Source organism: Leptonychotes weddellii, chromosome 4 (assembly GCF_054177405.1).
Source record: "Leptonychotes weddellii isolate Sample4059 chromosome 4, ASM5417740v2, whole genome shotgun sequence".
In the NCBI taxonomy this organism is placed as follows: domain Eukaryota; kingdom Metazoa; phylum Chordata; class Mammalia; order Carnivora; family Phocidae; genus Leptonychotes; species Leptonychotes weddellii.
Genome location: NC_138372.1, coordinates 5,131,562 through 5,154,311, shown reverse-complemented (window position 1 = coordinate 5,154,311; position 22,750 = coordinate 5,131,562). Strand labels below are relative to the sequence as shown.

The 22,750-nt window shown below is 42.7% G+C and overlaps 1 protein-coding gene and 1 long non-coding RNA gene across 14 annotated transcripts in view; both read left to right on the top strand.

Moving 5' to 3' along the window:
• Window positions 1–41: 41 nt before the first annotated feature.
• LOC115936918 (uncharacterized) lies at window positions 42–4,638 on the top strand. Of its 11 annotated transcripts, none has more exons than XR_014144672.1 (6): window positions 42–194; window positions 1,033–1,918; window positions 2,768–2,906; window positions 3,911–3,990; window positions 4,082–4,235; window positions 4,440–4,638. It is a non-coding gene; the product is annotated as an uncharacterized LOC115936918 (long non-coding RNA). The 11 variants fall into 11 exon arrangements; XR_014144669.1 differs by adding an exon at window positions 649–743 and having other exon boundaries at window positions 45–194; window positions 1,033–2,906; XR_014144671.1 differs by having other exon boundaries at window positions 48–194; window positions 1,033–1,229; window positions 1,741–2,906.
• Window positions 4,639–6,308: 1,670 nt separating this feature from the next.
• The window catches only part of TNFRSF9 (TNF receptor superfamily member 9), a 22,061-nt gene continuing 5,619 nt past the window's right edge, over window positions 6,309–22,750 (top strand). The window contains exons 1-8 of one of the 3 annotated variants that reach the window (XM_031017964.2): window positions 6,309–6,413; window positions 14,623–14,697; window positions 15,432–15,614; window positions 16,349–16,456; window positions 16,864–17,001; window positions 17,439–17,505; window positions 19,327–19,415; window positions 19,977–20,108. In XM_031017964.2, coding sequence (XP_030873824.1) covers window positions 15,500–15,614; window positions 16,349–16,456; window positions 16,864–17,001; window positions 17,439–17,505; window positions 19,327–19,415; window positions 19,977–20,108 — 649 coding nt within the window. In that variant the 5' untranslated portion in view covers window positions 6,309–6,413; window positions 14,623–14,697; window positions 15,432–15,499. Of the gene's footprint in view, window positions 6,414–14,622; window positions 14,741–15,431; window positions 15,615–16,348; window positions 16,457–16,863; window positions 17,002–17,438; window positions 17,506–19,326; window positions 19,416–19,976; window positions 20,109–22,750 lie in introns of all 3 variants that reach the window. The other 2 variants (XM_031017963.2, XM_031017965.2) reach the window with 2 other exon arrangements.

Sequence of the window (22,750 nt, the reverse complement as noted above, 5' to 3'; positions counted from 1 at the left end):
TGCACTGCGCAGACGCACGCCGCCTGGCTTCTCATTCGGCCCGTCCCCCCGGTACTGCGCAGACGCACGCCGCCCAGGCCCCACCTCCTCCTGCACTGCACTGCAGACTGGTGCCGCTCGCTCGCTTACGTTACATCCGGCTGAACCCACCTAGGGCAGCCGAGGGGGACGGCCGGCCTTTCCGAGTCCTCACTGTGAGTCCAGGGATGTTTCCATTTGGAACACCCAGCACCACGAGAATCCCGCTGGCTCACGCACCCTCACGAAATCTCCCCCGCCCCGAATGGCGCGGTCCGGCCCGCTGCCGGCGCCCGCTGGAGTTAACCCGCTTGTCGCCGCAGCCTGGAGGCGCGCAGTGCCCTCGGGAGCTGTGGCGTTTTGCTGTGAAGGGGCGTTTTCATGGAGTGGCGTTGTGCCTTCACGCTTCTTCCGCGCACTCGGTTCCCCTTCCCTGGAGCACTTTCCCGTGTCCCCTCCGACCTATTATGACTTAAAGGTGTTCCCGATCTTGTGTCCCCCCACGGTGGGTCACCGGTCCCCCGAGCCTGTGCGACTCTTAGCATTTGTGTGCGTGCGTTAATTTCACGTGTGTTAGTTTCTCAAGGGTGTTTTATCCCAAAGATCCCAGTGCTGCTTCTGCACCCACAGGATTAGAGCACTGCTGAGCACATGGACCTGATAGTTACATTGAACAGTCCCCTTGTCCCCATCCAGTTCCATCCCTGCTCCCAGGCTCCTTGCGGGTAACGTTATATTAGTTTCCTGAGCATCTTTCCAGGATTTCCTTATGCAAGCACAAGAAAATACATTGTTTTACTTCTTTCTCATAGAAATGTAGCAGACTATATACATTGTATTGTCCTTCTCTCCCTGCCACCACCTTATTAAGTGAATATGTTGGAGATCTTTCCTTATCAAAAGGAACTTCCTTTTTTACAGATAGTATGCCATTGTGACATGTCTCATAGTTTATTTATCGGTGCCCTACTGATAACAGTTATTTCCAGCTGTTTTTTTTTTTTTTTTAAGTAGGTTGTCCGCCCAGCATGGAGCCCAACCTACAGCTTGAACTCTCAACCCTGAGATGAGGAAGACCTGAGCTGAGATCAACAGTCAGATGCTTAACCAACTCAGCCACCCAGGCGCCCCTGCAGTCATTTTATTGTACAGACAGCATTGCATTGAATCACCTTATTCATATGTCCTGCTTGTGTAGGTAAAACTGGAGGGTAAGTTCCCAGAAGTGGTAAATACATTGGAGCAACTCCATACAAGTTGAGTCACTTATCACTCTTGCCAGTAATGTGAGGTCAAACAGTATTTTAAATATGTCGGTGTTTTTGAAATTTCAGTTTAGCTATTAAAAACATTTATTTTCAAGAAATAACTTACATTCCTTTGTTAGTTTACAGAGCGCTTTAATGTATTTCATGAGATCCTTACAATGATGGTTAGAGTGGTTTTTAATAATTTTAAGAATTGTAAATGTATAAATTGCAACACTGCTTTGTGCAAAATTTTTAAGTGTCTTTAATCATTTGGCATTTTAAGAAAACATTTTGGGAGTTCTGGAATAACTTCATCTTTGGTTATTTGCAAAGGAAGCAGGCAAAAGCCACCCCCTTTCAGTTTTGAAGTATGGTGGGAAGTAGGCAAGTGGTCAGATGTGTGTTTCAAAAACCAAGGAGGGATTTAGGTAGATGAAGGAAAACCAAGCGAAGATGGGCTGTTGTGTTCCAGTGCCCGGAGTAAACTCTTATAAGGAGACAAGCATGCTGGTGGCCTGCTGCAGCATGAGATAGCCAGCACAAAACAAAAATGGCAAGACAGTCTTCGTGGTGAAAGGGAGAGAGAGAATGAACCTGACTTAACACTCCTGAGACATCTGGATCACCATCAAGATCTGAAATGGACCTGGGTCAGCATCGATTTTATCAAAGAATACATTGCATGCGGTGTTTACAACTCAAGTATTGCTTGTGGTGGATTATCTTTTAGAAATATTCACCCTTTCCTCTTTCACCTTCTGAGTGGAGGATATTCCCTGCCCTTTGACTTTGGCCTTGTTTTATTTATTTTCTAAGGTTTTTACTTTATTTATTTGAGAGAGAGAGAGCAGGGGGAGGGGGCAGAGGGAGAAGCAGACTCCCTGCCAAGCAGGGAGCCTGATGTGGGGCTCGATCCCAGGACTCCAGGATCATGATCTCCGCTGAAGGCAGACGCTTAACCAACTGAGCCACCCAGGCATCCTAGATTTGGCCTTGTTTTAGCTAATAGAATGTTAACAGATGAGGCCTGAGCAAAGCCTTGAAAAGCATTGACCTGGTGACCAGGCTTGCTCTCTTGTACTTTCGCACTGTTATATGAAGAGCTTTCCTCCAGGGCTGCTGCTGCTGCCCATTCCGCCTGGGTTTCAGAATGAACACCTGTGGAACCTGTACCTGTGCCCGAGGCAGGCACCACAGCCAAATGGCAGACCGTAGTACTCAGATTTTGTTATGCCACGATAGCTCAGTGATAAGGCTTTAAAAGGCTCATAATGAAAAACAGCAGTCTTCTGACTCAGTCCTTTCTACCCCTCAACCCTGCTTTCCAGAGGCAAATATTTTCAACTCTTTAAATTATTTCTTGTAATTGTCTCAATACAGTTGACCCTTGAACAGCATAGGCTTGAACTACATGGGTCTGCACAGACATTTTTCGATGAACACAGTTCAGTACTCTAAATGTATTTCCTGTTATGATTTTTCTTTTATTCGAAAGAAAGAATGAGCACAAGTAGGCGGAGGGGCAGAGGGAGAAGCAGACTCCACACTGAGCAGGGAGTCCGACAAGGGGCTCAATCCTGGGACTCCGGGATCATGACCTGAGCCAAAGGCAGACGCCCAACCAACTGAGCCACCCAGGTGTCCCTCTTATGATTTTCTTAACATTTTCTATTTTGTGGCTTACTTTATTATAATAATACAGTATATATAAAGTATAATGAACAAAATATGTGTTAATTGACTGTTTATGTTATTGGTATGGTGTCCAGTCAGCAGTGGACTATTAATAGTTAAGTTTTGGGGGAGTCAAAAGTTATATGCAAATTTCTGACTGCACAGGCTTGGGGGATAGGGGGTGTTTGGTAGCCCTAACCCTTACATTGTTCAAGAGTCAACTGTATTTTTATTTTTATTTTTTTTTATTTTTTTATTTTTTTAAAGATTTTATTTATTTATTTGATACAGAGAGAATGAGAGACAGAGAGCATGAGAGGGAGGAGGGTCAGAGGGAGAAGCAGACTCCCTGCCGAGCAGGGAGCCCGATGCGGGACTCGATCCCGGGACTCCAGGATCATGACCTGAGCCGAAGGCAGTCGCTTAACCAACTGAGCCACCCAGGCGCCCGAGTCAACTGTATTTTTAAACAATATGCTAATACTGTTATTTTTCCTTATTGGTTTAGACATTATATATTAACTTCCCGGAAAACATACTTTTCATCTCACAGCTGCAGAGGTTGGAGTCTGGAAGGGTGAAATGACTATAAAAGGTCCTGCAGAGTCTTGGTCAAATTCAGATATTCTGATACCAAAGATCACACTCTACCCACCATAAACTCTATAAGTATTACTTAATAAGTCCACAACACCCATGACACTCTCTTAACTTTCTAGTTCATACCTATTTCTCATCACACATTTGCAGAATAAAACAAAACATTAAACCATCCACCAAAAAATGTTGCTCTATTACTGGCAGTGAAGACACCTCCTAATTCAGTCCCTGATTTCCAGGCAGAAAAACCTCATCCTATTCACTATTTTTTTTATTCAACATTTGACAAGTCTTTATGCATTGTAAGAAGTGCAAACTAAAAGTCTCTGGCTGTTTTCAGGGAGCCTAAAATCTCCTTTTTCTTGCAGCACTTGCAACATTTAATTAAAAGATACTGTTCTGCCTTGGTGAGCTCCTAATCCAGCAATGGAGAAATGATATTGATAATGTGAGTGAAGGAGTTTGGGACATGCTCCCTCCAAATATGTCACCTTGGCATATTGATTATTTTGAGCTAAAGGCATTTTTTTAAACAACAGGTGCAAGAAAGGCACTCAGATTCCCATTTTTTCATCCTGAAAGCAGAAGATGAAACTCTTAGGTGAGAACTGCGCTTCCAGTGCCGAGAGGAAAGAAACAGCACCAGAGAAGCACTTGAGTCTGGAAGAATTTGCACATGGAGACCTTGTTAAAGTAACTCATATTCCTTTAGTCTCCCTGTTTTACTTTACTTTTCCACAGTTGCCACTCTTTGTTCAACCCAGTATGTAAACATTAGCTTTGCCACCTCTTTGGGTCTTCATCTTCTTATGAAGGCTCCTGGGTCTCGTAAAATTTGCATTAAATAAATTTGTATGCTTTTGTTCTGTTAACCTTTTATGTCCATTTAATTCTCAGGCCCTGCCCACCAGAGACCCTAAGGAGGTAGAGGTGAAATTTTTGCCTGCCCTACGTTAACAACAGCCACCAGTGGCCATTCTGATCCTGGTTCCAAAAAACAACCCTCCCCCAAAGTAGACTGGTCACAATAAATATTAAAGAAACTGCTGCTGGGTTACTTATCTTTCCACGCATCCCTTACATTTCGCATCTCATCTCACTAAATACTCATTTTCTATGAATGCGGATGTGTCTTTTATCTCACTAAGTACTTAGCATCTTGTCTTTTGTTTACTCCTCTGTTTCCCTCTAATCCTGTGAACTCAGTAGGACCTTCCTGTCTTCGTCACTACTGAATCCCTACCATCTACTACAGTCCCTGGCACATAGCAGGTCCTCAATAAATACTTGCTAAGCATTATCTTAGTTTCACCCTAAAGATGTTCCCTCCTTTGACTATCGCTATAGAGTAATAGTTTGTATTTGTTCAACACTAGAGTTTACAATGGGGCTCCAACCAATTTCTTATTCCTATTTTAATCTTTTCCACAACAAATTCATTTCGCCAGACAGCGAATGGGAAATTTTATGTGCAGCGGATAGGGTCACTTTATTTTCACCCTTTCCTAGGTTCACTAAAAAGGGCGAGGGGCTAAATTGCAGTTACTGGGTATAAGGAAGGCATTTGCGGCATTGAGTAAAAGTATTTTTCAACATCCACTAAAGGCTGGTTCGGGGCAAGCTCCAGAGAGGTCCGGCAGAAACGGCGAATTTCCCCTCCGAGCCCCCGAAAGGTTAGGTCTGCGAGACAGGAGAAGAGTGGGCGAGCCCTGACATTTGAGGCAGCGCTGGCGCAAGGGGGAAATTCTGACACCGAGGTCTGTGAGGGGCCTTGGGGGGGCGGCTTCGCCTCTGCTCCCAACGGTGTGAAAGCCCACCGAGCGTGGATCACCCGGCACCACTCCTACCCCCGGACGGGCGGCCAGAGGCTGGCTGCCGACCCGCAGTGACGTCAGGCCCGCGCCGCGCCGCAGGGGGCGGGGCGGCGCGCGTTCCCAAAAGCCCGTGCGGCGCGCTCGAACCTGCGGCAGCCGGCCTCCGTCCGCGCTGCCGGCCGGAAATATCCAAACGACCTCCGGACCGCGGTGGGGTCGCCGTCACACTTCAGCGACCCCGCGAACTTCCGGGGGAGGTTGCGGCCGGCGTAGGCGAGGCAGGAAGTCGACCCTTCCCACCTCCGCATCCCAGATTGGTTCCGGTGGCGGACGCCTAAGGGCGCGCAGGCTCTGGCGCCCGGGAGCGCAGCTACGTGCAGGCTGCTGATCGCCCAGCGGTGGCTTTCTGGAGAAGCTGCAGAGCCCTGCGTCGGAACAGGGCCGTGCCGTGGGCCCCGTCCGTTCTCATTTCTCCCTGGCCCTTTGTGGACGACACCGTCCTGCTCTGCTGTTACTGCGATCTTATCGGATCAGGATCTGGTTAGGGTTTCGATGTAGGAGTATCAAAAGCGTTAAAAACACCTTTCATTTGTGAAATGGGAATAGTAATGCCTGCCCATAGTTTGGTGAGGACCTAGTGAGAGCCTACGTAAAACAAGAGCTCAGAGGAACTGAAATGTGGGGTCCCACCTGGCTCTGTCCTGTGGTGGTCCTTTATTCTAAATCTGCTGCAATGTTTCCAGATTCCAGGGATCTTGGGAACACGGTGATCCACGAGCCACAGCGACATTTCTCTCAGTGGTCGAAGTGATCAGTATTCCACCCAGCAGCACACGTTGGAATCTAGCAGAACTTTCTGAGTCCTTGCTTCTGCCCCTTGGTTGTATCCTGTGTCCCTTTCTTTTCTCAAGCCAACTTACTGCACGTGATGTTAAGCTGGGGCTGCACCCACGGTGAAAACAGAGTATTCTGGCAACCTTTGGCATGCCTGCATAGTGCTGTGGATCTGCTGGCTTGGGCAGTGCACACCTACGCAGGGGGTTACAATCAAAAGAAGGTATGTGACGGTGTTCAAATCCCTCCACACTGTGGTTCCTTATCTTCCACATTCTTAACCTCTTACTCTCCCTCACTCATTTTTTCTGTTCCTTGAACACACCCCGTACTTTGCCTCCTCCATGCTTTGGCACAAAGCAGTTCCCTCCAACTGGAATGCCATCTACTTCCCTACCGGCCTTTCAAGGTATTTTCCATTTTGCAAAACCCAGTTGCAGTGCAAAGACCATATATTCCCATAGCACTTTGTTCTCCTATTACAGAATCTGTAAGGCTGGGTGGCCTTATCATAGTTATTTGGGTAAACTTCCTTCCTCTCTAGGGTGTGAAGGCTGTTGGCATGGTGTCTTACCTAGATATGCCTCACAAGACAGCAAAACTCATTCAAGAAGCTTTGAGTGCCTGTCATGTGCCCAGCGCTGCTCTGGGTGCTGGGGATACAGCAGTGAAAAAAACGCTCCCCTCCGATGGCGCTCACGTTGGTGAGAGTGGGAGAAGACAAACAGTAAACAAATGCACGAAAAGCACTACGTGCCAGGTGGTAATATGTACAATCGAGGAAAGTAGAGGGGGAAAGGAGATGGAAAACAACAGGGAGAGGAGGAAACCTTGGTGAGACGAGGGGACAAGTCATCTAGAAAGTGAGAGGACGAGATTTTAGATGAGAGAGCAGCAAAGAAGGGCCCTGAAGCGGATGTGTGTTCCCTCCGCCCAAGAACAGCAGGGCAGGCCGCCTTGAGGGGCGTGGAAGGACTTAAAGTGGGTGAAGTGGCGGGTCAGATCATGTGCACACTTGCATCAGACATTCAGTAAATGCTCGTGAATCAAATTTATTGAATTGATAAGGGATTAGAGAATAATGACAGTCACAATGAAACTTAGAAATTGTTAGAGTGGGATAGACCTCGTGGACATATATTAGGTGTTCGCAACTTACATGTGTGTCCACTGGAACTCTTTATTTAGTGCGGCAGCATTTAATTGAAAAAAATCTCAATGAATACCGATGGTTTATGCAGTGGTCTTCCATTAAAATGGAAATCTGGAAGAAAAGGACACAGATTCTGTAGAGGACGAAATGGACTGACATGTGACTGGAGTTATTTGGTAGATAATACAGATCACCATTAAAAAGTTCAGAAGGAGGGGACGCCAGTAGGTTGAGTGTCTGCCTTTGGCTCAGGTCATGATCCCAGGGTCCTGGCTCTGTCCTGCAGGGACCTGCAGGGAGGTCCTCTGCAGGGAGCCTGCCTCTCCTTCTCCCTCTCCCTCTGCCTGCTGCTCCCCCTTTGTGCTCTCTTTCTGTCAAATAAATAAAATCTTTTAAAAAAGAGTTCAGAAGGAAACAAAATCTATCTTATGTTGTCTTGCTTTTGATTTGGAGGAAAAAAAAAAACCTTGTATGTTAGTTGACAAAAGTTGAGTTTGTGAAATAATTGGATATATTTGTGTATTTGTTCATTATAAAAGCACTTTCCTTCCCCAGGGCTAAGGTGAATGCTAGGGAGAGGGGCCACAGGCAGAAGGTGGCTTTCAGCAGAAAGTCATAAGCTTCACGACAACTTTGCTTGTTGGGGTGATCTTTCTTTGATCACAGTTGTCACTTGCAGCCCAAAGAACATTTCCCCTTAAGTGACCTGTGGCAACTATCTTCAGTGGAATTTTAAAATAGAGAACACTTGTTTACTTAATAGTTTTTGGTTACGTGCTCTTAAATTCTTAAAAGTCAATCTAGCTTCCTTCAGAAAGTGGCTACTATTGATTGCACTCTTCATCACATTTCTCAAAGTTGAAATCGGCTGTCAGTTTATTGGCAATCATTCACATAGATGAGCTCAAATGTGGTTTCCGATTCAGCTCTCAAACCACTGCATCGGCAGTCTCAGGCTCCGCTGCTGAGTCAACAGATCTTTTTATTCATTCACAGGAATGAGTAGCTCCTGAGTTAGTCATAACTAATGTTAAGGTAGCCTTGGAGTGAGAACAGCAGGGCTCCGGCCCTGGCTTCTTTCCCTAACTGTGGCTGTCCGGTGTGCTGAGAAAATACGCTGTCCTGGTTCCAGCCTGTCAGTGTTTAAGCCCACTTCTGCCACGTGATAGCTGGATGATCCTGAGCAAATTAGCTGACCCTCATGCCTTGGCCCCCGTCTATACAACAGGGATAACTTCGCAGGATTATTCTGAGGATTAAAGGAGTTAACAGAGATGAAGCTAGAACAGTGGCCTGTAGTAGACACTCTAATACTGTCATTAACACTTGGCTTGGTCACTTGAATTCTTTCAGCTTCTGTTTCTTAAACACTAGAAGAGTAACAATAGTTCTTGCCTCGTAGAATTGCTAAGAGGCTAAATAGTATGCTGAGTACAACATCTGCAATGCAGGAAGCAACCAGTAAGTGTTATCTATTATTAAGTATTAGGAAACATTCATCAATAGTTGCAATCTGTTTAAATTCATTAGTGAAGGGCCCATAGGAGAGGAACATAGAAAGTGATAGACCATAAAAACATGCCATCTTGATGGGGATGGGGAGGGATACAAATTACGCAGACAGAGCTTTTGTCTAAAGGTGCAGTGACAGGATCCACATAAAGATTCAAAAGAAGAACGAATCAAAGACTAAGTAAGTTCCCGGAGCTAAAACTAAGTATTGAGTATATCTGTCTCAACACAAGACCTGAAAGGTAGCAAGGAGGCTGGGTACAGGGCTTGTGATCCTGGGGTTGGCAGAAGACCAAGGGGCACGGATAAAATTCAGGAGTCTGTGAATTTGGATGGGGAAGATTACATCTTTTATTTTCACTAACCTCTGGCAGAAATCTAGTATTTCCTTCAATCTTGAATTTAAAAATCGACAAAGCATAGCCAGAAGCATAGTACCTATGATATCACACCAGTGGAAATCAGTTATTTTCTTTTTTTTTTAAGATTTATTTATTTATTTGTCAGAGACAGAGTGAGAGAGCACAAGCAAGGGGAGCGGCAGAGAGAGAAGCAGTTTCCCCACTGAGCAAGGAGCCCGACTAGGGACTCGATCCCAGGACTCTGGGATCACAGCTCGAGCTGAAGGCAGACTCTTAACTCACTGAGCCACGCAGGTGTCCCGGAAATCAGTTATTTTCATGTCATGTTACAGTTATTGCAGATATCTCCAAATACCATTTACACTCATGATTAATTTGAAATTATGACTCATGGTTAATTTGAAATTATGACAGGTATGTGTTAATGACAAAGTCCATATAGTACCACATTGCAAGCTGGCCTTTTAAATATTTGGTGAGTATATTTCAAAACAATTAGTTTCCTCTGTCATCCTTTGTATTTCATTTTACAAACTTAAGAATATTATTCCGTGAGGGGTAAGCATAGAGATCACAGGATGAAAGGGCCCTGTGCACAGAAAGGTTAGGAGTCCTTGTCAAGTGCATGGGGTCTGGAGCCAGCCAGCCAGGCGAACCCTTTCTCTGCTCCTTACCTTGACACTGGACAGGCTACCCAGGTTCTCTGCGCTCCAGTTTTCTCATCTGTAAAGTAAGACAAAGGCTGTTGGAAGGTATACTTGGGGAAACTATGTAAACACGTAGAACAGTGCCTTGCAGGGAGTAAGCCCTCAGTAAATGTTAGCCATCAGCAGGAAAGCATCTTACGTGAGACCCAAGGAAGGGAAGGGTAAACCGTAGGCGGGGATACACACACCAGAATGATTTCCCAAGGGAGAGAGAGAAAGCAAAGGTTAGGGCATGAGGAGGTAGGCAGGCTGTGAGACTGGAGTTAGCAAACTCATCCATTCATTTACTCATTCATTCATTCAATAAAGGTTTCTTGAATGCCTGCTACGTGCCTCTCAACACTTTCACTAACACTTGTGGGGTCTGGAGCAGGTGTAGAAATGGAACACCCATACCGTATGTCTGAATATTTAAAAGTGGCAAATCAAGCTAACGATGTGTTCTGTTTTTCTACTCCAACAGAGATGTCTTCAAAATAACACTAATAATTGTTTTTATGCCACAAAGGTGGTAAAATATCAACGGTAACCAAATTTAATTATTGCAGGTATCTGAATGTACTTGGATGGTCTGGGAATGTTTAAATGGGTGGTAAAGACACACAATTCATAAATTATTATGTATTTGCTCCATAAAATTTCTTTTTCCCTGCCTTTATTTCATTTGTCATAACTGAGAACTTCACATAAATTGTGTTTTGTTGACAGTGCTGACAAAGGAGTAAAAAAACATATGTAATTGTACTCAAAGCATACAGAATTTATATGCATGTAATGTAAAATGTAAATAGATTTTTTTTCAATTAAAATTATTTTTTGTGTTTGTTTTTAAAAAGTTACTCTACCAAAAGCTTTAAAACTATCTATTAAAATAAAAAATGATAATTGATAAATATCAAATATCTAAAATTATTTCAATATATCTGAGACTTTTTATTTTTGAAATGTAATTAAATTTCATTAATTTTTTTTTTTGAGAGAAAACATGCGAGTGGGGTGGGGGTGGGTAGGAGCAGAGGGAGAGAGAATCTCAAGCAGGCTCCACACTCAGCGTGGATCCCAATGCGGGGCTCATTCTCACGACCCTGAGATCATGACCTGAGCTGAAATCAAGAGTCAGACGCTCAACTGACTGAGCAACCTAGGTGCCCCTGTTTGTTTATTTATTTAAGTCATCTCTACACCCAACGTGGGGCTTGAACTCACAACCCCAAGATCAAGAGTCACATGCTCTCCTGACCGAGCCAGCCAGGTGCCCCCAACCTTGCAGTTTTCATGTTATTTACTATGCATATGCATATTTAAAAGTAATATAAATTAATATTGCAAAGAGTTCCTCAGACTTCATTTGCAACTGTTATGAATTCCATGCTAATTCACAAGGACTCCCAGAACCACAAACAGGAACATTAATAGGATCAAGAAGATGGACACTTGGGACTTTTGGAAACTATACTTGCCATAATATTCTTGCAAAATAATAGATTATATGAGAATCTGTTACATCTCAGGTATTGCCAAATAATAGACTATACAAGAATCTATTACATTCCAAGGATTTGGCTAATTAATTTGCCTTTCCCAGCCGCAGTACTCTGGGGCTCACACTGTGCCTGCCACTCTGAGGCTGTAGCTCAGTACAGAGAGGCTGTCACCATGTATTTCCAGGTCATAGACCAAGAGCTGTGGGGTAGTGTTTTCCTTTGGTTAGCCTGGATGGTACGTGCATCAGGTTAACTATAGAACTTGCCTTAGCTTCCTGTGATGGTTTTATCAAACAAGAATGTGTTAAATGAACAGTATACAACTCCTTAAACACTCGAATCGAGCTGTGCATAGCCTTCAGTAGACTAATTGTGAAGTGGTTGATTTTGGGTAACACAGGCTGGTGAAGCTAATCTTGAGAATCTTTCCTCTCAGTAGAGACTTCTATGTCACTAGCCCAGCCTGAAAAAGTGAGCTAATTATTGTGCTGGGAAATGACAGACATCACTTTCAGAGGAGGTAATATCTCCGCCCACAGACTATCCAAAACGTAGATTAGTAAGTAACATTTAGTTAAATGAAAATAGAGTCCAGTTAAATGTCATGCAGCAATGTTAAACAGAGGACCATATGTAAATGAGGAGGCAACTTGGTTAGATCGTGACTTTGAAAGTGTTAGGTGATCAGCAATGCCATTTTTATATGGTATGAAACTCCTACATTGGGGCCAACTCTGCTGAAGCCCGTGGAGGGAATCCCATAATCATCACAGGTAAAGTGACTCTCAGAGGATACTTAGAATTTGAGAATAAGTTCTATGGACAACCCATGCATTTTCCTTCTCTTTTGCTACTTGCCCTCATTACTTTACTGATGACCAGCATGGGAAGCTAGGGAAGGCAAATTTTAAAGCAGTAAGTCTTGTAATAACAGTTACTGTTTTCTTGAGACCTATGTGCCAGGCATGGAGCTAGGTAGTTCATATTCATTGTTTCATTTAGTCCTCACTAAATGAGGATGAAGCACAGTGTTACTGTTTCTGTAAGACATGGTTGGAAAAATTGACTCAGGGAGGTTAAGAAGTTTGTCCAAGGTCATAGAGCAGAGCCTGGATTCAATCCAAGTCAGTCTGACAGCACAGCTTGGGCTCTTGCTCATGTGCCATACTCTACTGCTCCCATTATGTGTGTGTGTGGGCAGGGGCGGGGGCATAATAAAATTGGGCTAAGGTAGCAAATGAAAACCAGAATGAAGTACCACCTACCAGGATGACTATAGTAAAAAAAAAATTAATTAAAAACAAAATGAAAACATAACTCATCCCAGCAAGGATGTGGAGACATTGGAATCCTTATCCATTCCTGGTGGGGATGTACAATGGTGCAGCTGCCGTGGAAAACAGTCTGGCAATTCCTCAAAAAGTGAAACAGAATTACCATATACAGCAATTCTACTTCTAGGTATACACTCAAGAGAACTGAAAAAAATGTCCATTCAAAAGCGTACACACACATATTCAGAGCAGCATTATTCATAGTAATCAAGAAGGGGAATAATTCAAATGTCCATCACCTGATGAATGGAGAGACAACATGTGGACATCCATCCAGTGAAATATTATTCTGCTAAGTGAAAGAAGCCAAGACGCTGTATCAGTCTATGGATATGGAATGTCCAGAACAGGCAAATTCATAGAGACAGAAAGCAGACCAGTGGTTACCAGGGTCAAGGTCGGGCTGCCCTGGGGAGTGACTGCTCATAGGGATATTTTGGGAGTGACGAAAATGTTCTGGAATGATATAAAGATGAGAGTTGCACAACATAGGGAATATCAGTGAATTCCATGAAATAAACACTTTAAAATAGTGACATTTATGTTATATGAGGTATATCTTAATTTTTTTAAAGACATCTTCAGGTCAGGTCCCAGAAGTCCTTGAATAGTGGGCTATAGGATCCAGGTTTCCTTTGGTGGCCAACAGGGAGCCACAGAAACTTTCTAATGAGGATGGTGGTATGATAGGAGTCATGGAAACATGTAAACTGCATAGCACATAGCAAGTGTTTAATAAACATTAGCTCCTTTCTCTCTTCCTCCCCCAATTTGACACTAAGCCCCCATGACTCCTGGGGGAAAATAGTTCTTTTCTGTTTGGATCCTAACAGAAAGCCATCTGTTTTAGTTGAAACCACTCTTGCTATAGTTCCCCTGGTCATCTTCCTGAGGGTCCCTAGCCTCTCAATGCTGGGCAGGTTCATTTTAGTGTCCCTAGAACATCTTCCTCCTCTTCCTCCCTCCTCCTCACCACCGCTTCCTCATCTCTTTCTCCTGTACTCCTCTTCCTCTTCTTCTTTTTCAATTTTTTAAGTTTTTATTTATTTAAGTAATTTCTACACCCAAAATGGGGCTTGAACTCAGGACCCCAAGATCAAGAGTTGCATGTTCTTCTGACTGAGCCAGCCAGGAGCCCCCTTCTTCTTCCTTTTTTTTTTTTTTTAATTAAAATAATGGTTTTCTAAAAAACCCTCATAGATCTCAACTTTACCTAAAGTTATCCACCATATAAGTTCTATGCCTTCCTTGTCTCCACTTCATTTCTCCCTCCTTCTTCCCCCATCTCACCCACATAGCAAGGAGCTCAGTAGAAAGGAATCAGGTTGCCCTGGGTTCCAATCCTGGCTCCCCATCCTGCTGATTATCTGGCTAGATTCATAGGCTCAATGTTCTCATTTGCATAATGTCACTCTAATAATAATGATAATGTCAACTCCTGGGGTTCTTTTGAGGATAGTATTCATTAAAGCGCTTATTAGAGTGATGCCTGGTACATCAGCGCCCTCAGTGAATTATGGCTAGAGCATCACTATTATTATACCAGTAGGGGGTAGGGTATGGCAAAAGTGCTGATATTTCTTTAGAAGTGGATTTCATCCTTCAAATCTCAAATATGTGTAGGACGCATTAAAGGTTTTGACAAGGAGGGCTACTTTAAGTGACAACACCCTTTCCCAAAGTCATCTGAGAGATGTCCTAACAGTACATAGCTGCTTCCAAGAAATGATTTGAAGTGCCATTATCAAGGGAGGACGGGGGCTCTAGGGGATTTTGGGGTCAACAAACATCAAATGCGCGACCTCACAGAGTCATGGCAGGAATTTCCCATGAGGCCCCGCCCCCGGCTGAGTCACCAAGCCCCTGTGTTTGACTTGCAGCGAGGGAGAGGCAGAACCTCACTGCTCTGAAGATCAAGGAGTGGAAAGTTCTTCACCAGCCCTGAGAATCTCAAGGTTTGTCTGTCTGGAACAGTCGGGGGAACGGAGTTGGGGTAAGGTTAGAAGCTTTATTCCTTTCCTCCATGTCTAGACTTTTTGCCCTTCTAATTTCTAATAACTTTTATTCCATAGCCTATTAAATAAAGATCAAGCACCTGACCCTAAAGAGATTTCTTACTTCTTAGTTTTGTTACTATAGGAGCTTCAAACCTCAAAATGGGCAAATATATATCTATTAAGAAAATGTGATCATGAGTTGAGCAGAGCAGTGCTTCAACATTTTAGCAATTGGGTGTTGAACTGTTCACATATTGTTCTGACAAAGGGGAAAGAGTAATGAGATATCTCCCCACTGAGCTGAGCTGTTAGGTAAGACTGACAGATTGTCATTTTAAGAACTCTATCTCAGAGCCAGCAAAGAGCTGGCATTGTTGAAATCTGGATGCTAATGCTAAGTGTCTATGAAAGTCCCCCAAAATTCTTGTTATTGTTATTTCTGCATTTTGGCAGAACATGGTGGAGAGTGCACGGTTAGACTTTGGCAAACCTGCACGAAGCTATGTGTGTATTCATGTTTGTCTTATCATATCAAATGTCTATGCATTTGCACCTTTTTCATAATATTCCATCATTCATTGTTTCTGAGAAGCCCCGAGTTATGGTCTTGTGGATTGCATAGGTAATGGTTGAAATGTAGATAATCCTAAAGGAGAAACCACCTCATTCTTGGAAATTTTTACCTTTTGCAGAGTGGTATTTGTGAAACCAGCTACTTTGATTAAAACCCTTTGGAATCTGCTTTGTTTATATCCTATCGATGCAAGATTTCACCATGGGCAGTGGTTATTACAACATAGTGGCTGCCGTGTTGTTGGTCATGAATTTTGAGAGGACAAGATCAATGCAGGATTCCTGTAGTAAATGCCCAGCTGGTAAGAACCAAATTAACATGTGTGTTTGATCTGTTCTGTTGAACTCATGGTTCAGTTAGTCTGGTAGTCAGGGTTAATGAGTTCTGTTTCAGTGACTTTTTAAAAATTCATTCATTTACAAATATTTCTTGGGTGCTACAACTTAGCTGTGAATGTAGCCATGTCACTTAATCCCTTGTGCCCCAGCTTTGGCATCTGGGGATAATGAAAGAACCTATCTCGTTGCTCTGCTGGGAGGATCCTATGATAGGTTCTGAACAGTGCATGGCACATGGCAAGACCTCAGTGAATGTCAGCCTTATCTGTGAGGACCTGTGCTCAGACTGGGGGGCACAGCAAGGAATAAGAAGTGGCAGGGGGCTCCACAGAGTGGGGAAGAAGCAGACAGATGTATTGTTAGTATACTGATGAAGGATGCTGATCTCCTGAATCCAGTCATATTGATCTCCTGGATCAGTCAAGAGAAATCATTTTTTTTTGTTCAATAGATAAAGGAAACTGTTTTCTTTTTGTTGGTTTGTGTGATGCAGTATCTATACTTTCTTATTTGTAATTCTGCTGCTATGCTAAAGGCAACCTTGCAAATGTATAATTATAAAAGTCAATCAAAATAAGGTCACTGTGACATCTAGAAACTAATCATGTTTCTTACTCTAGTTTTCTTGTGAACTTCATAATGCTTTGGGCGATTACTATGCATTGTCCGACAGTACACCTATTATCTACCTTCTTAGGTACTTTCTGTGGGAAAAACAAGGGTCAGATCTGCCTTCCTTGTCCTCCAAACAGTTTCTCCAGCACCAGTGGACAAACGGCCTGTGACATATGCAGGCAGTGTGAAGGTATGATTTAAAAGATGTATGTTGATTCGGACATGTGTTGGGACAACAGGTTTTTATTCCCTAGTATGTTGATCTTGGTGGAAAGTGTTAAGTGTTAACTATGCTGGTTCCTCTGTCAAAAGGCAGGTCCAGTAAAATAATTTGCTGTAAAAGCAATAATTTGTAGATTGAGGTTTTAAATATTAGAAGCAACACTCATTGACCAGAGAGAAGTGTTTAATTAGGAAAATGTAAAAATGTCTTCTATAGAGATTTAAACAATGAACTTCATACTTTAAGGTCATTAGGAACATTATAAGAGTGAGCATGGTTTTTGTAGGTTTGTTTAGGATGATTTTTATTGCAGAACATAAATTTGCTTCCTGGATTCAAAGATCAAGTGTAATGTAACTTGGGAAACTTTGTAGGTGTTTTCAGGACCAAGAAGGTGTGTTCCCCCATCAGCAATGCAGAGTGTGAGTGCATCTCAGGATTCCACTGCTTGGGGGCAGGATGCATCATGTGTGAACCGGATTGTAAACAAGGTCAAGAATTAACCAAAGAGGGTAGGTTTGCTGTTCTTCAATCTAGTGCAAGTCTGTTTATCTAGACATATGTCATTAATTTAGGTCTTGGTCCTTTTTATATAAAGTAAAACAGATTAGTAGAACCTTAAAGTAACATGCGATGAACCACTGAGTCAAGTATATGATATTTACAAAATTATTTTTCAATCAATGGAAATAATTTGAAATCACAACATTTTTATTCACCAGGATTATGCCTTTGCATACATTCTATACATATATATACAATACTCTATGTACAATTAGAATAAAAACTTTAGTCATCTTGGGGTTTCGTTTCAAGAAGCATTGTTGAACAGCCTGTGTAGATTGTATTAAGTTAATGACTTTATTATTATGTAATTATGTTCATCACAGGAAAAGTTATGAAATCATAAAAAACTCCCTTTTTTATTGTTGCTTTAATTTTTATGCAGGTTGTAAAGACTGTCGCTTTGGGACATTTAATGATCAGAAACATGGCTCCTGTCAACCCTGGACAAAGTACATATAATTTCCTTTTGCTTTCAAAATAGAGAATCTGGATTAACATTTTTGGGTTTTTTATTTATTTATTTTTTATAAAGGTTTGGTTGTTGTTTTTTTTTTAATATTTTATTTATTTATTTGTTAGAGAGAGAGAGCACAAGCAGGCAGAATGGCAGGCAGAGGAAGAAGCAGTCTCCCCATCAAGCAAGGAGACTGACTAGGGACTCGATCCCAGGACATTGGGATCCTGACCTGAACTGAAGGCAGACGCTTAACCAACTGAGCCACCCAGGCATCCCTGGGTTAACACTTTTAAAGACAAAGAATGTTATCACTGAAGTTTTAAAAAATCTCTCTGGGGCACCTGGCTGGCTCAGTCAGTGGAGCATGTGACTCTTGATCTCAGGGTCATGAGTTAAGCCCCACGTGGGCCTATCAAATATAAGCGTAGAAGAGCATATGAACAGGCAGTGTGTGAACAGTATGAGGTAGGAGTGATTTGATACAAAGTGGGCATTTTCTCCAGAAATACTGCCCAGAGCATTTAGCTCAGATTTACTAGAACTTTGTTACTGTCTGCCCCAGCTGTTCTGTTTCCTTCCAATCTCTTTGCTGCCTCTTACCTTTCCTCACTGATCACTCAGCCCATCTTCAAGGGTGCAAGGCCAGCATTGAGGATAATACAAGAAGGGTAAATTATGTTTCCTACCCTCAAAAACACAACACCTACTTGGGCAAACAAGACCATCACAGAAGTAAAACAGCCAACAGCACACATGGGAATATGCCTGTTGACCTGTGTGATCAGGACCAGAGCTACTCAGAGTGTGGTCTGTGGACAGGTGCTGGTCCACGGACAGTCTGTGGTGTCTGGCAATTGGCGGAGTCATATGTGTCCATCAACTCTAATAAAAATTGAGGTCTTGTATTTTGTATGCCTTTGTTCTTTTTTTCATTTGATTTTCTTACTAGAAAATCATTTTGATTATTATTTTCCATTTACATTCTTAGGTATTACAAAAATATTGGTTCGTACAGATTGGGGAAGTTTTTTTTTAAAGGTCTTTCAACACAAAAGTTCAGAGAAGTCAATGAGTCTGCATGGAAAGTGGGATTGAACTGCTTTTGGAGGAAGAGTCAGTTTGCATTAGGTAAAGGGATGAGGGAAAAGACAGGACAATGGTGATGGTGATTATGGTATGTTGATGGGGATGATGATGGTGGTGATGATAGCTACCATTTATTGGGATGTGTGGGTCTGGGTTCATAACATCCAGCCCTACAAGTGTGTCCCTGGGGTCATTCATTTGCTCTTCACGATAGTCCTCGGTGCATGTATTCCTTATTTTACGGATGAGAAAACAAGCTTAGAGAGATTTTCTTAACTTGTCCATGGTCATTCTGCACAGAGACAGACCCTGGGCTCAAACCCTTGTCTGTCTGATGCCAACACATCATAAGATTAGGAACTCCTAACCCTTACGCTAGGTTGTCTGTCCTTCATATATGCCAGAGATGGTCAAATATGCTTAAGAAATTGAGGGTGAGAGACTAACCAGGCAAAACAGTCTGGGGACAGTTGTGGGACAGGGCTCCCCAGCCTGGGAAGAAAGAAGAATCCAGTTAGGTGGGTAGAATAGGGTGAATTATGGAGAACTGTGAAAGTTAGAGGAAGCCAGTCAGTCAAGTGTATGTTTTCCGTAGTATCTCTATGAACCCAGACCCACACATCTTTGTCACTAGGCTGCTTTATTGGATGGAAAATGTCAATATTTTTGATTAGAATGACCTGTACCTAAATTAATTATTTGAACTCTTTTCATTGGATGGTCTAAGCTGTTCTTTGGGTGGCAAGTCTGTACTTGTGAATGGGACAAAGGAAAGTGACGCAGTATGTGGACCAGCTTCGGCTGACTTCTCTCCAGGTATAGCCTCTGCCCCCACGCCTGCCCCTGCAAGAGATCCAGGTAGCTGGTTCATTGCTGTTGAATCAGAGTGGATGTAGTATGGCTATTCTGATTGGAATCTAAATCACCCCAATACTGTGATGCCTCACGTCTCTGCCTACGATGGGCACCTCCTGCATGCCTTCCTTGTTTTATCCTGGCATCAAGAAACCCATCAACTTTTTTCAAGTGTTTGTCATGCAATCTGAGACATACATTAGTAAGCAGAACAAGGTGAAACTACCCAGACAAATACTACACCTTTGATAATGTCAAATTAAGGGGATGATGGAGTCCCATATTTTCTATATTCTAGAGAGGCCAAGCCATTTAATTTTTGTGGGCCTCTGGAAAAATTATTTAGGTTTTTAAGAAAAGTTTTCTTATGTGCAAGCAAGTTTATTAGGTTAGCTGGTTAGAGATGTCCAAGGCACCACTTCTCCTTGTGATTAGGGGTTTACCAATGTAACTATAAATATATGTATATTTGCAAAACTGTATATCTGCATGTATTTCTCCTTTTGCTTTTTTTTTTTAAAGGTCACACCCCCCAGATCATCATCTTTCTTGCACTGACTTCGGCTGCCGTGCTGTTCCTGGTGTTCTTTCTCGTGCTCTGTTTCTCTGTTCTTAAACATGGCAGAAAGAAACTCCTGTATTTATTCAAACAACGTAAGACCAATATAAACATATTCGATATGAGCTCTTCTGAGGCAAGGCTTTTTACAGTAGAAAGGAAAAGATTATTTTTTTGGTTAGCATAGCACAGAGGTTATCAAGCAGGGGCAATTTTGCCCCCGAGGGGACATTTGGTAATGTCTGGAGACAGTTTTGATGATCACAACCTTGGGGGTGTGGAGAGCATCTAGTGAAAGGAGTCAGAGATGCTGCTGAAATTCTACAATGCACAGGAAAACAGTTACCCACCCCCCCAAGCTCTCACCAAAATCTCTGATTTAAAGAATTATCCTTCCCGCCTTCACCCCCACCTACAATACAAATGCTTTGCCAAGAGTAGTGATGAGTAATTAGTGAGTTGCAATGAAACTGTAATCCATTTTTTAAATTTTTAGGCCATTTAAAAAAACTTTCTATTTTGAAATAATTATAGGTTTGCCGGAAGTTGTAAAGACAGTACAGAAAAGTCTCGTGTCGTTCATGGGGTTACATCTTCTGTAACTAGAACACAATATGAAAACCAGACAGTTGACTTTGGCACATTGTGTGTGTCTAGCTGTGTGTCGTTTGGTCACATGTGTAGATTGGCGTAACCTCCAGCACAATCAATACAGAAGTATTCTCTCACCACCAGGATCCCCTCCTGCTGGTCCTCTGTGGTCACATACACTCCCTCCCCACTCCCTCCTGGCAGCACAATTCTGTTTTCCATCTCTACACTTTTTTTTTCAAAGATTTTATTTATTTATTTGTCAGAGACAGAGAGAGAGGGAGTACAAGCAGGGGGAGCGGCAGGCAGAGGGAGAAGCAGGCTCCCTGCTGAGCAGGGAGCCCGATGCAGGACTTGATCCCAGGACCCTAGGATCATGACCTGAGCAGAAGGCAGATGATTAACCGACTGAGCGACCCAGGTGTCCCCCATCTCTACACTTTTGTCACTTAGAGAATGTTATATAAATAGAAGCATGCAATATATAAGTGGATTATAAGCATGTGACCTTTTCAGATTAGCTTTTTTCACTCAGCTTAATGTCACTGAGATCTACCCAAGGCATGATGTGCTTCAACTGTGGGCTCTTTTTTTTGTTTTGTTTTAACCGCTGACCAGTGTTCCGTGGAATGGTTGAACCTCAGTTTGTTTGACCATTCACCAACTGAGGGACATTTTGATAGTTTCCGGTTTTTGACTATTGCATATAAAGCCTTTGTGAATAATCGAGTACAGGTTATGTGTAGACGTAAGTTTTCACATTGCTAACATAAAAGCCCAGGAGTGCAATTTCTGGGCCATATGGTTTGTTGTTTTAAGAAACTGCCGAACTACTTTCCGGAGGAGTTGTACCATTAACATTCCACCAGTGGCATATGAGCTATCCTTTTTCCTCACTCTTGCCAGCATTTTGTACTGCCACAGTTTCTTACCCAGCTGTGCGAAGAGGAATACAGTGATAGCCCACTGTGATCATTTGCCTTCCCCTAAGGGTCAAACATCTTTTCACGTACTTCTTTTTTTTTTTTTTTTTTAAGGTTTTATTTATTTGAGAGAGAGAGAGAGAGCACAAGCAGGGGCAGGGGGAGAGAATGAGGGAGAAGCAGGCTCCCCATCTAGCAAGGAGCCCGACCCTGGGATCATGACCTGAGCCAAAGGCAGACGCTTAACCGACTGAGCCACCCAGGCGCCCCTCACGTACTTATTTTACAACTGTGTATTTTCCTCAGTGAAAGGTTCTTTCATGTTTTTGGTCTATTTTCTAATTGGATTTTTGTCTGTCTTACTGTTGACATTGGAGAGCCCTTGATACCTTCTAGATGAGTCCTTCGGCAGGTGTGTGGTTTGTGTTTCTGCCCACTCTGTGGCTCGCCTTTCCCTCCTCTTCATGGAGTCTTCTGCAGAGAAAAAAATTTTAATTTTGATAAAGTACAATTTGCCAGTTTTTTTCATTTATGGAGTCATGTCTGAGAACTCTTCAAGTCCTGGATCGCAAAGATTTTTATTTTCTCCTTTCTCAATGTTTTACATTTAAATCGTGGTTTATTTTTAGTTAAGTGTTGTATAAGGTGTGAGAGGTTTAGGTCAAGAATTTTTTTTTTTTGCCTTCGATGTCCAATTGCTCCAGCGTCACTTGTTGAAAACATTATCCTTCCTCTACTGAATTGCTTTTGTGGCTTTCTCGAAAATCAGTTAATTATACTTGTGCAGGGGCTATTTCTGGTTTTTCCCTTTTGTTCCACTGTTCTGTGTGTTTATTCTCTGCCAGGACCACACTGTCTTGATTACTGTGGCTATAAAACAGTTCTTGAAAGTAGGGAGAGGGTAGATGGATTTTTCCCACTTTATTCTTCTTTTTCAACATTGTTTTAGCTATTCTACTTCCTTTGCATTTCCATATAAATTTTTAGGACAATCTTATCTGTATCTATAAGAAGTCAGCTGGGATTCTTTTTTTTTTTTTAAAGATTTTATTTATTTATTTGAGAGAGAGAGAATGAGAGAGAGAGAACACATGAGAGGGGATAGGGTCAGAGGACGAAGCAGACTCCCTGCCGAGCAGGGAGCCCGATGCGGGACTCGATCCAGGGACTCCAGGATCATGACCTGAGCCGAAGGCAGTCGCTTAACCAACTGAGCCACCCAG